Genomic DNA, 13673 nt, shown 5'->3' with positions numbered 1-13673 from the left:
ACCAACATGGAAGCTTACACCTGATCTAATGACTTCTTCGGACCTTTATGGCTACAAGGCACAAATGTGGTGCACATATATATATATACATATATATACACACACAGAGAAAACACTCTTACACAAAAATACAACTTAAAATAAAAATTTAAAGGTCCCAAAATAAAAAAAGAACAGAACCACAGCAAGAATAGTGATTTTCATTTTGTTGAGACAGGGTCCCACTTTGTAGCTCAAGCAGACCTACAACTCACTATGTAGCCTAGGATGCCCTCAAACTTGAGACAATTCTCTTGCTCCAGCCTCTTAATTATCACAGGTGTAAGTTACCGTGCCTGACAAGAAGAGAAACTTCCCATGGTTAGTTAAGAATGTGCTCTCTCAGGGTCTGCAGTGTGGCTCAGTGGTTCTGGGCTCAAACCCCAGCCAAAAAGAGAACAAGGGAGCAAGAGAGAAATCACACAGCTGTCACCTCCACACCCCATGTCTGCACTGCGCCAGGGCAAGCCCTGAGCTCACAGGAGCTTCAAGCCACAGCAAGGAGCCTCTTCCACCTTTCCTTCTGGAGAGGCACACAGCTTGGAAGTAGATTCAAAGGAAACACGGAAAGGCTCACAGCTTGGAAGTTCCAAGGGGCCTGCGCAGGCCGGAAGCCTGACAGGACATAGGTCACACGGGTACTAAAGGGACCAACTTCTTTCTTTAAAATAAATAAAAACGTTGACGTTTAATTTATTTACTGTGTGGGCCAGAGCACAGGAACAACTGACTGGTGCGTTTTTGTTAGGACAACTCCAGGGTCTCCAAAAGAAAGATATCTCCATTATCTGTAAATGATCCTACCAGGCTGCGAATTCCAATTTTTAAAAATTTTACATTTTTATTGCTGTATATTCACCATACAGTGTGGAACTTCATAAAGACAATTTCTTTGAATTCACATGCTTTGACTATATTCACCTCAGTGAGAATTCCAGTTCATAGTCTCCCCACTACACACACACACACACACACACACACACACACACACACACACACACACACACACACGTGTGGAGACTGGAGGCTGATACTGGGTGCCTTCCTATCAGATCTCCATCTGATGTTCAGAGACAGGTCTCTCTGAATCCAGAACTCCATCGCCGGCCAGTCTGGCTGGCTAGCCAACTCCAGGAATTTGCTCCTCCGTCTCCCCAGCTCAACTGAGTACATGGGTGCTACAGATCTAAAAGCAAGTTCTCATGCTTACATGCCAACTACTTTACTGAGCCATCTTCCCAGCTCAGAAGTCCATTGTTTTTATGGCTTGGTGGCCACAGGCAAGTCAGCTAAGGGATTTTTGCTTTTTCCCTTTTCAATGGGAAGCAAGAAGGAAGCGAGCTGCTCAGTGTTTCTCATACAAGCAGTTACTTGGGAGGCTGGGAGAAGTGAACACAGAGCACACGACCCCCACTACAGAGCAACAGGCAGGGATCCCTCGCTTACAAACACTGGCACTAACTGGAGCAGAGCGCACTGAGGGCTAACGCTCAGAGGGTGGGGAGAATGATTGCTAGACTGAGTCTGAGCCTCTCGAGAAGGAAAGAGAAGGAAGTCTGACTTCCCACTCAGTGCGGCTGCAGCAGGAGGCTTAGCAAGCCCTTTCATTTGGAGCACTTTCCCTAGCTGGCTGCCCTGTGCTTTTAACAGCACTGAATCTGTTTTCAGAGACTAAGGCTGTGTGGGGAATGTGAGGAGGTGGGTGTATCTCTTCTGCTATGCTTCTGGGCTCAATCTCTAATTAGCACCCAGAAGGCAAATGAGCACAGAAAGGGGCAATTTTACCCTCACTGCTGATTCCCTGTGGTTGTTTCTGATGGGGCCTTCAGTGGATGCCTGCCTCAAGCAGGTTCAGAATGCATGCTCACACAGAAAGAAACTCAGAAAATGCACACTAAACAGAACAGATTAAATAAGCCTTATCAGAAACCTGGAAAGAGCAGGAAGGAGTTCTGCTTCTCTCATCTCTTTTAATGTCTCTTTTAGACTTCCACATTCTTAAAGCCCTCGCTTGCTTCGTCAGCACTACTAGGCCCTGTAGACTTTGTAGGTAATTATAAAACTGGAAAGAACCCAAGAGACAGGAGGTGTATGGGAGTGGAAACTGTGAGGGGAAGAGACCAGTGGCACTTGCTCTTGGGAGACCTCAGGTTGTGAGCCTGTTATTTAAGGGGGCTGGACAAAGCCACATCTCTGCTTTCCCAAGGCACCCACGCCGCCCCTGCTTGGTGCTGTCAGGGAAAGTATCATCCCTAATTGAAAAGGGAGGGCGAGAGAGGGAAGGCCATGGAAGGGCCCAGGGAAAAGAAACTGTGGTTTTAAAGATGGAGAGGAGCAGACAGGGATGGCAGTGGAAAGGAAGGAAGGAAAAAGAACAAGCACTGAAGAGAGTGACCAGGCAGCTCAGACACAAGGACAGGTCACGGAGGAACAGGTGAAGGAAGAAGTGGGTAAGGCCACAAGGCAGGCAGATCAAAGGTCACAGGGGAACACTAAAGCATTTCAGAACTGATCAGATCCAAATTTTAGGAATATCTGTACTTGTTTTATATTTCTCCTAAGCAACGGTTGCAGGACAGCAGAGTTAAAAGGAAAACAAACAAGCCCTGTTTTTAGATAAATGGCTCATTCTGAACATCACTTCCCTCCTTCATCTGGATCAGAGCAGCCCAGCAGAGCTTGCCATGAAGATGGAAAGTTCTGGGTACACTGTCTGATGAAGGAGCCATCAGCCTCGTGTGCTTCTGAGCAGTGATGTGAGGCCAGCATGACTGTGACTGACTTTATGTCATATTCAATTTTAAAATAGCCAGGAGTGGGGCTGGTGAGATGGCTCAGCGGGTAAGAGCACCCGACTGCTCTTCCAAAGGTCCAGAGTTCAAATCCCAGCAACCACATGGTGGCTCACAACCATTCTTAACAAGATCTGACTCCTTCTTCTGGAGTGTCTGAAGACAGCTACAGTTTACTTACAATATAATAAATAAATAAATCTTAAAAAAAAAAAAAAAAAGCCAGGAGTAACCAGTGGCTACTGTTCCAGGGAATGACATTCTAGATGCCTGATGGACTTTGAAACACTTAGTTGTATAAACTAGGGAGGCAGATTTGATAGAATACATTTCTTCCATTCACTGGGGAATGAATATAAAATGGTCATTTATGAAAATACATAAAACAGTAGCTTTTAGGTTTCCTAGTTCTGGATAATTAGACAAGCTGCTCACTCACCCATCTGCCCATAGGCCATCTGTGTGTGTATAATTTATTTGGGTCCATGTGTGTATTCAGCAGCCAGAGGTCAATGTCAGATTTCTCCCTCAGTTGCTCTCCATCTTACTGACTGAATGACAAGTGTGTAACTGTGGTTATGTGTGTGCTGCATACGCACACACATGGGAGTGTGCGGAGTGTGTGTGGAGGCCAGTGGAGGATGTCAAGTGTCCTGTGCTATCACTCTCTGCCTTAATTACTTGGAGACAGTGACTTTTTAAAATTAAACAAAGAGTTTTATATGTATGGGTGTTTTGCCTGCATGTGTACCATGTGTATGCCTGGTGCCCACAGAGACCTGAAGAGGGCATTAGATCCCTGGAACCAGAGTTCCAGATAGCTGTAAGCAGCCATGTGGGTGCTGGGAATCAAGCCCAGGTTCTCTGGAAGAGCAGTCAGTGTTTTAACAGCTGAGCTACCTCTCGGTCCCCCCAAGAAGGTTTTTCCCTGAGCCTGGAGTCAGGCTGGCTCTGTAAGTCTGGCAAAGCTCTTGTCTCTCCCCGCCACAGGGCTTGGCCCTACCAGCCCTGCATGTGCCACGCCCAGCTTTCCATGTGGCCGTGGGATATGAAGGAATACCCTCATACTCTGCAGCACATGTTCTTACGAGGGAGCCATCTCTCTACCTGCCACCTTGCCCCTTATTTTCTGAAACAGGATTTCTTTCTAAGCCCAAAACTCACTAACGGGGCAGGACTGGCTTCCAGCGGCACTAGAGACCCACTGGTTTGTTTCTCTAGCACTACGACTACGCCTGGGCACTTGGGGATCTGAACTCAGATCCTTCTGCTTGTTGTTCAGCACACACTTTACTGACCGAGCCATCTTCCCAGCTTCTCTGTCTATCTAAAATTCTCTTTTGTTGTTGTTTCTCTATGTAGAGTTGGCTGGCCTGGAACTCACTCTATAGACCAGGTTGGGTTTGAACTCAGAGATCCACCTGCCTCTGCCTCCCAAGTGCTGGGATTAAAAGTGTGAACCATCATCATCCAGGTGAAATTCTTGTTTGCGGTTAAATTTATTGACATTAAGTAATCATGCAAAAACACTATGCTGTGTTCTATCTTGGGGATTATAACTACTACTATAGAGAACTAAAAGCCACAGTGACTTTCCCAAGAGTGATAGATAATTAGCTGGATAGCACTTACTATGTAGACCAGGCTGGTCTCAAACTCACAGAGGTCCACCTGCCTTAAAGGCAGCCTAGCCCCCAAAGAACTGATCATTAGTATCTGTTTTTTTTTAAAGTATGATTTATTTCTTTCTATTTATGTGTATGGGTATTCTGCATGCATGTGCATGTCTGTGCACCATGTGCATATCTGTGTACCATGTGCATGCAGTGCTTGAAGAGGCCAGAAGAGGGCACTGGATCCTTTGGTAGAAGATGGCCAGCTGCTCTGGATGCTGGGAAGAGAACCCAGGTCCTCTGCAAGAGTAGCCAGTGCTTTTAGCTGCTAAGCCATCGCTCCAGACCCAAGAGCTAATTATTAAAAAAATTAAAGCTGTAGAATGAGTTCTTTAGCAGATCAGCCAAGGTCAGGAGCACAAAAGAACAGATGGGTGGAGAGAGTGTGGTGCCCAGGGTCACATGGCTCTTCTGCCTGGGCCATTATGCAGGGTAAGAAACCAAAAAGCATAAGACAGCCAAGCTGCAGACAGTGGCTCACAGCTCCAATTCTACCACTAGGGTGGTTGAGGCAGGAGGACTGCCACAAGTTCAAGTCAGTCTAGGCTAGACAAGTTCCAGGCCAGTATGGGCTACAGGGAGAGAGTGACTCAAACAACTAAGGAAACCAACGAAAGCGAACCCAGACCAACTGTGTGCTGAGGCGGGGCAGAGGTCAGAACACCACAGCTGTGGTGCTTCCTGGAAGGCATCGGGTGACACAGAGCAAGAGTCTGAGGTGAGAACGGTTTGGGGGCAGACTCACAGGCGAGATGAGCCTGCCCACTCAACTCAGGTCATCACCCCAGTGCAGCTCACCATTCCCCCAAGGCCTCGAGGCAGCGCATGCGGCCCAGCATCAGCTCCGGGTCTTCCTTGTTTGTGTCCATCTTCTTGTCGTAGGCCACGAGAGCATCCTCCCACTCATGCAGCTTCTCATACCAGGTGGCCTGGATCTCCTGCAGAGAGCAAGGGCACACGTTGAGTCCTCACACTCTCCTACGCTGCACCATACTTCAGACACTTCCCTATCAGCATGTCCCAGCTCTGACAAGCAGTTATCTGGATGTGGGTTGTTCCGCAGAGGTAGAGATGCTCGTTCCTGCGCACACTAATCGCTGATCCTGAATCCCGAGATACACTGAGAAGGGTATCTACATGGTGAAGGGTCCAGCTCCATCCCCATAACTTTGGTACACAGAGGCCACATGCAGGGAGAGTGGGACCCCAACCACAGGTCCTGCACTCCAGTCTGCTGCACTTCTAATCCTGGGCTGTGTGACAGGCACAGCAGCCCAAGCCACAGCTGCTTCTCTGTAGAATCCCTTGATTCTCCGAATTCTTAATGCATTTCTAAACTCTCAGGAAATAATTTAAAATACAACACAATGCTACTACTTAAAATTCTCTGGACAACCTTTCATCCTTCTACAGTCTTCTATCCAACATTCCCAACATTCCCTTCTGTGTAGCACTTGGCACCTCTACCTCTGTCAAGGCCAAAGGAGGGGTTCCATCATTCTGGCCGACAGAGTGCCACGCTGACGGTGAGTGGTGTCCACAGGAGTAGGGGCACTCCTCAGAGTCACCAGAGACTGTTTTATGTGTTTTCTGTCTGCCTTTGAGTTTCTTCATCAGCTCGGTGGGAGACTATTTCTGTACCAGGGCTATAGGCTCTCCAGACAGTCCTTAAAGAACAACATGATTCTGAGGTGGAACTTGTGTGTGATAAATGCAGGGCCCACATTAGTTTTCCCTGCTTCTTTCTCACCTTTCTAGATAAAACTGATGTTTATAGAGGAGATACAGAAAAGAAAATCAATAGTGTGCTGGGGGCCTGAAGACCACCTTCCTGAACCCAGGTCAGAGCCATTTCCACTGCGCGGTACTGACGGCATTCCCTTCCAATATTCCAGAGCCCAGGTCAGAACCATTTCTACCATGTGATGCTGATGGCATTCCCTCCCAATATTCCCTTTTGCCCATGCACTACTGCCGTATCAGCCTTAGCCCCACTGCCAGTGGGGTTTGCGGAGATCAGCCTATTTAAGGTAAACTAAACTTTGTCTTTAAGCCAAGAATAATGCCTCTATTTTGCCTATACATGAAAGAGAGCTTGGAGAAGAATGGCCTAGAGACAGTGTAGAGGACACTGGGGAGGAGTGGCTTCGAGACTGTGTAGAGGGACATTCTAAGATGAAGGACACCACAGATAAATGTCCCAGGCTGAGCTTCTGCTCGAGGAGTCAGTGACTGATGAGTGGCACACCCTGTGAACCGGCAGAAAGTAGAGGGGGCAGCATATGGCGCAGGTCAGGCAGGGGGCAGGACATTTTGAATTGCAGTGGGTTGGAGAAACTCTAAGGTTTAAGCAATGAATCACATAAATTCTAATGAGATTGCTGTTACATAAATTGTGCTGAGAAAGCACAGGCTCTGCCAAGAAAAGGCAAACCATTGTCAAGCTTAATACAATTCAGCTACCTAAATATAACAGAAAACCTGCCATGGTTTAGCAATAATCCCGAGCTAATGGCCACCTTTAGAACCTGGAGATGGAGAGCCTTTCATTTATGGCTGGCTCTGAGCACTGGAGCATGAGCCATCTGCTGGCAGATCACCCGAGCACCAGATGTGCGAAGAGCCCTGTTTCCATCAGACTCAAGGGGGCCCAAGCTCTGGGGATTTTGCAACAGAGTACAGCCTGGTCTGAGGAGCACACTGTGTGCTTTCTGCTTCCGCAAACAAAGACGTGGCAAAGGCCATGAGATGTCATTCTTTGTGTTTTGTCATCATCTGGAGAGAGGCTGTCCTTAGTCTGTTTACAGGCAATATGTGTTTAAGGTAGTGAAAGAATGCCTGCTGTTTCAGTCCAATGAGGCAAAATGCTAGACATCAAACCAAAGCCCTGCCTCTTGATTATGGCAAACCACTGTAAGTGACCTACACAATTAATAAAAGGCTCCCCATCAAATATATGGACCTGGAGTTTCCTGAACCTCCAGGGTCCCAGTGTTAAACTGACTAAGTTAGTGCTTTATAAATTCATGGTTAATCAAAGCACCTGTCAAACCACAAGGAATCACGAGAATGATTTGTTTATAACAGACAAGGATGGCAGCAGAGAAGCACCTACATAAGTAACAATGCAACAGTATCAGATAGAAATGAAAAGGATGCATTTATTCTCCCCTTGGGGAATTAGGCAGTTTCTAACACACTGTAGTGAGTGTGAACTCAGCAGCAGGCGCAGGGGCTCGGCCATGGGTAACACACAGGTGATAGGCTAGGCTGAATGGTGGTCTTAAATAGGCTTTGTGCTTACACGCCTAGAAAATGTCCTGGCCCTGCCTTGTTTTGCCCTGTTAGCTCAGACAGGTGTCCAACCTGCTGGGTCCACAGTCCCCTCACTTGAGAAAGGGGATAATGACACTAGCCACTTCATAGTGTCCCTGTGAGCATGGAGCCAAATGAAGCCTGTGGAGCATCCATCCCAGGGTGAAGCCCGTGCTAGGAGTTCACAGCACTCACTACCGCGGGTCTCTACTCCATGTGAGCAAGCTCCCTCTTACACTGCACACTTCATCCTTTGTTTTTTTTGTTTTTCGAGACAGGTTTTCTCTGTATAGCTTTGGCTGTCCTGGAACTCACTTTGTAGACCAGGCTGGCCTCGAACTCAGAAATCTGCCTGCCTCTGCCTCCCAAGTGCTAGGATTAAAGGCATGCGCTACCACGCCCGGCTTGCATACTTCATCCTTAAGAGTCAGGCGAAGCTGCCATTGAGAGCCTTACAGACTAAAGAAAAACCTGCAGAAATCCAAGTAACTTTCTCAAGGTGGCAGCCAACTGACTCTAGAGCCAAGTCTCTATTTTTTACCTTTCTAGAAAGAAACAGAAGGTGGGCTGGTGAGATGGCTCAGTGGTTAAGAGCACTGACTGCTCTTCCAGAGGTCCTGAGTTCAATTCCTAGCAACCAAATGGTGGCTCAAGAACATCTGTAATGAGATCTGATGCCCTCTTCTGGTGTGTCTGAAGAGAGCGACAGTGTATTTATTTTATCATGTACGCATACATGATAAAATAAATAAATCAATCTTAAAACAAGAAAAGAAAAGAAAGCACATACCAGCTCGCCGAAGTGTTTCATGGCATATTCCAACACCCCAGAAGCTGCCTCAGGCTGCTGTAGCTTATTGTTAATGCTGAGGGGAAAAGAAGAAATAGTTACACTCATGCATCTGAGGGGAAAGGTCTGGGGACACTACAGGCAAGGTGGCTCAGCAGCACCTGAGGATAAGTTCCTATAGACTCAAGGGTTATTTGTCACCTGTCACTTCCCAGAAAGCTTGGCTTGAATGGCTTTATCTGGGAACGGGTTCTGGTTTCCCGCCCCCAGTCAGGACAGTCATGCTAGTGTGTGATCCTCTGGGCCTGTTCAGACACCAGAGACTGGCTCCATCTCATGCTGTCCGGCAGGCAGCGTGTGGCCAAAGCCTCCCTCGGGCATGCCAGGCATGTGCTTTACTACTGAGCTCTGCTCTCAGCCATGCATCTACGAGTTTTAGCATTGGGACTGGAGTGATGGCTCAGGGTGAGAGCAGTCCCTTGGTCTTCTATCTGAGAGGATGCATGCTTGCCCTTGCTGAGGATCCAGGTTTGGTTTTCAGCACCCACGGGTCAGCTTACAACTACACGTAACTCAAGTTCCAGGGCGATTTACACCCTCATCTGGCCTCTCTGGGCATTGCACATACATACTCACAGGCAAACACTCATTGACATAAAATAAAACTATTTTCTAAAATGGCAGAGTTCCTAGGATCTCCATTCACACTGACAGCTTATCATCCAGGGTCCACTATTTTCAAACCCACAGCCTTCTTTGGTCTCTCTTAGGTCCAACCCTCCCCTACCCCTGCACTCAGCCTGCAGAAGCAGAGCTTCTAGTGCTGGCCGGCCATCAGGATATGGATGCTTTCCACTGGGATTCTGCTTTACTGATGTCATCTGCAGGTGGTGCTGGGGCCCACAGGACTGGAGACCTGCACTGTGTGTGGGCTGCTGAGCAGTGCCGTTGGAATGCCTGGTCCCTGGAGTGAAGCAATCAGAGGCTTCGAGATGGCCCTGAATGCGGGAGGAGAGCCACAGTCCCTTAGTCTGAGAGGAACTTGTGCAACTAAGCCAGTACTAAAGCCAACCTGCTACTGGGATGGAAGGCAGAGAATGGGGAGAGCATCAGGCAGGCAACAATGGCTATATCCAGTTACTGGGCAGCAAACACCAACATGGGACATACCAACTTGGGAGTCTTGCTGATTAAACCAATATGGATCTAGTTTATTGCAGAGTAAAAACTGTCTACTTGAGTAGAATTAATTTTTAAGTGGTTTTGGGAAATATCAGGATTTGGGCTCCATGTGGTAATATGGTAAGAAGTTGCTGTTATTAATATATTGTTTTTAATTCCACTACTTTTTTTCCAATAAAACTGAAAGGAACTGCCCAGAAATCTAATGGACTAGAGAAGTTAACATCTGTGCATGTAATAATAGAATGTCTCATGTTTACGAAGCACAGTTATAACAATCCTTCCAACCATTTCCTTTGGCTTCACATCCCTGAGAAAATCAGGAAAGAAAGGTTAGGATTAGTTCCCTCTTATTAATGTGGACACCAAGTCAAGGAAAGGTAACAAATCCCTAAACTCACACTGAATTAGAATGCACTCCCCCTCCTCCGGGCAATACTGGGAGCAACAGAATGTCTCTATTAATAAGTGGGAGTGGGCTGGCAAGATGGCTCAAGGTACTTGCTGTCAAGCCTGAGATCTGAGTTTGACCCCCAGAACCCACATGAGTCCCCTCACTTCAGTGGTCTACTGTCACAGGGGAGGGTGAACTGCACTGCTAACCAACACTACTCGGTCCAGCTCTGTCTCTAGCTAGTTCTCTAACAAGGTAATAATAGTTTTGATAGTCTAAGACAACAGAAAAAAGGAAGCTGGTACACACTCCCTGAGTCCTGGAATGTCACTCTGGTATTCATCAGTGGACTCCTGAGGAGGTTGTGGTGAGAGGAGCCCTGGTAGGAAGATGGAGTGCTCTAGCCAGAGTGTTAACTCGGAGAAACAGATTAAAAACAAAAACAAACAAGAAACTACCACCTCCCACTTTTGGCAGCTGTGTTCTAATCTTGTGTTCTGGAACACACTCTATTTAAAGAACAAATTACAAACCATTACAAAGTACTTGGCTCGCTTTGAGACTCACTGACATTGTGGTTAAACAAACAAACAAACAAACAAAAAACAAAGCCACACAAAATGCTTTTGCCTAATCCATTCTGCCACTAATTATGCACAAGAGAGTTTAACAATAACTCATCAGAATCAGGAAGTGACAAACCAAATGTTTCACTAGTGCCCCGGCTCAGCAATGCAGCCTTGTGGGGCAGAGCAGCACAGGGCTGGTCAAGGAAGGTGTGCATGGCCCTGGAGTCAGGAAGCTTCTTGCGCCCACAGGTTGTTCTTGTGTAGTGGAAAGGAAAACCACTAAAAACTACCTGAGAGAGACACCCATGAAGAATGAGTAGGCATAACCAGCTAAGCTCTCAGTCTAGGATCTGAGGCCTACAGGACCCAGACCTTGCTCCAGGGAGCCTGTGTTTTGGAGGCTTTAACGCTTCCTTCGCCTTCTGTGACCCAACCTTCAGGAGCAATGCACTGTGACAGCTCCCTTTGTCAGATAGAGCACTCACTTCATGGGGCAGGAACTACATTTATGTGTGGGGTCTCAGCCCTAGACAGCTGACAGTTATTAACAGACTCAGTAACTACATAAAGAAAGGAGGTCACAGTCTATTGGTGCCATGCCACCATTTCAAAGCTACCTTAGAGTTGATGAGAAGGTTCTTGACGACCTGAGTTCAATCCCTGGAACCAACAGTAGCAGGAGAGAATCAAGGTCTGACTGTCATCCTCTGTACACCATGCGGATGTCACTTTATGAGAATAAAAGAACAGGGCATGTGTTCTGTGCTTGTGAAGGAGTCACCTTTGCTCTGAAAAACCTATTTTATGGCATCTGGGTGTGTCATGAAGCCCCTTCCATAAGCCCTCCCTGTGTGCCCCTGACCCCCAAGTATTAAGGGGCAACTGATCTGAGCCTTGGCCTAGCAGCAGAGGCGTGCTTACTACAAAGCAGCTCTCACTGATGCTGGTGGAAGACATGACAGCAAGCAACTCCAGAGACTGGTGTTCCGGTGGGCAGCTCACAGCCCTACACTCACGCCCACGGTCGTGGAGACAACAGGTCAGTCAGACTTCCCACCATGCTCCGCACCACTCATACCGAGGCCAGAATGCAGGAGTTTTTTTCTGAGCTAAGAGGGACCAAAGCTCACTGCTGTCTGAACTTAAGCTGCAGGGTGCGTCTGTAGCCTCCGTTTTTCTTGAGTTTACTCGGGTGCTGTCTTACATAGTTATGAATCTACAAAGCAAGTCAAAACTGCTTATCTGCAAATAAAACCAGAGTCCACAAACAGACCTGATTTTAGGAAATGAAAAAGTAACTGGGAAAGAGGCTTATTCATATTGTTCTGTTCTTTTTAAAGTGAGGCTGAATTCAAGAGCTAGAAACTGGAGATGTTCTTGCCAAATTAGGAAGACCTTCTCTGGAGCTGAGAGGGCTTAGTGAGTACGACAAGAGGCCACCTCAATGTCCTTCACAGACTAGATCACACAGGGTGCTTCTTCTCTAGGACTCAAAACTCTTTCCTGAGGCTGGAAAAGCAGGCTGGTAAGACTCCAGAGAGGTTCTGAAGTGAGGGGCTTCATTGCTGCCACAGTGAGAGATGACTGAGACCCTAGTGGAGCAAGAGGGTCACTGACACCTGTGGTCCCCACTCAACCTGGCCTCTGTTCCTTTTCTTATCTATTTTAATTTTAATTTGTTTTGTTTTGTTTGTTTTTCAAGACAGGGTCTTTCTTTGTAGCCCTGGTGGACCTGTAACTCACCTCATATGAGCAACGCACAGGGAGAGCCGTCCACACCAAGCCTGAAGCGAGGGATGTCCGGGCAGACTGGAGCATCTGTGCTCTATCTGAAATGCTCGGGTTTCCCCTGGGCTCCATCAGAAATTTATGAGACGGTTACTGCTTGCTGCCACATGGCCCTGGGCCTTCCTTCTAAGACAGACTGCTGTCTGCCTTTCACTTGGTTCCTTGTCAAGGAAGGATTCTCTGAATTCCCTTGGCACCGTGCTGATGACACATGCAGCATAGCTGGCAGGAGATGGGTGGAACAGGGTGTCCTGACCAGCCACAAGGAACACCGCATTGGGTCCCTACCACCTCATCACACCTTGTCATAGCATAGAACTGCTTCAGACTCCCCTGCTACTTCTCCCAGCACTGACCCTTAGTTCTGTGCCCAACACGGATTAACATCAGAATGGGCTGATGGCCCTCCAGAGCCAGGGTCAAAGGGTTGGCTAACCCTGACGTCCTCATCGGGCAGCTCAAGGGTCTTGGAACAAGAGAATGGTCTGTACAGGGACCACAGCCACAATCTCTTTCTTCCCCTGGAGCTGAGGCCCGAGCCCAGGGCACTGCACGTGCAGACCAGTGAGCTAAATCCATGACCCCAACCTTCTCTTCTGGAGTAGATTAACTTCAAGACGGAAGGACAGCAGTTCAGACAGCAAGCAAAGGGCCATTTGAAACTTAACACATAGCTGTGGCACACGCCTTTAATCCCAGCACTCGGGAGGTAGAGGCAGGTGGATTTCTGAGTTCAAGGCCAGCCTGGTCTACAGAGTGAGTTCCAGGACAGCCAGGGCTAGACAGAGAAACCCTGTCTCAAAAAACCAAAAAGAAAAAGAAAAAAGAAACTTAACACATTAGAAGTGAGGTGGGGTCATGCAAATGTAGACAGGAAGGGATATGTTCAGAAACTCTAAGGTCTTTGAATTAATCACCTGAAAAAGGTGAGATGCTCGGTGGGTAAAGGCTCTTGTCACCAAGACTAATGACCCGAGTTTGACTTCCAGAACTCACATGGTGGACGGTGAACCCTGACTTCCAAAAGCTGTCCTCAACTTCCACATGTGTGATATTACACAAATGTGCTAACATTCTCTCTCTCTCTCTCTCTCTCTCTCTCTCTCTCTCTCTCTCTCTCTCTCTCTCTCT

At 47.5% G+C, this 13673-nt stretch overlaps 1 protein-coding gene across 1 annotated transcript in view; it reads right to left on the bottom strand.

Moving 5' to 3' along the window:
• Window positions 1-13673, bottom strand: part of Mtor (mechanistic target of rapamycin kinase) — a 116271-nt gene that overhangs the window by 41494 nt on the left and 61104 nt on the right. The window contains exons 29-30 of the mRNA XM_021200534.1: window positions 8610-8685; window positions 5303-5442 (exon numbers count right to left, since the gene is read on the bottom strand). Coding sequence (XP_021056193.1) covers window positions 5303-5442; window positions 8610-8685 — 216 coding nt within the window. The remainder of the gene's footprint in view (window positions 1-5302; window positions 5443-8609; window positions 8686-13673) is intronic.

This window comes from Mus pahari, chromosome 6, assembly GCF_900095145.1.
Source record: "Mus pahari chromosome 6, PAHARI_EIJ_v1.1, whole genome shotgun sequence".
NCBI classification, from domain to species: domain Eukaryota; kingdom Metazoa; phylum Chordata; class Mammalia; order Rodentia; family Muridae; genus Mus; species Mus pahari.
Note: the sequence above shows the minus strand (reverse complement) of the source record. Positions and strands in the feature narration are given on the sequence as shown.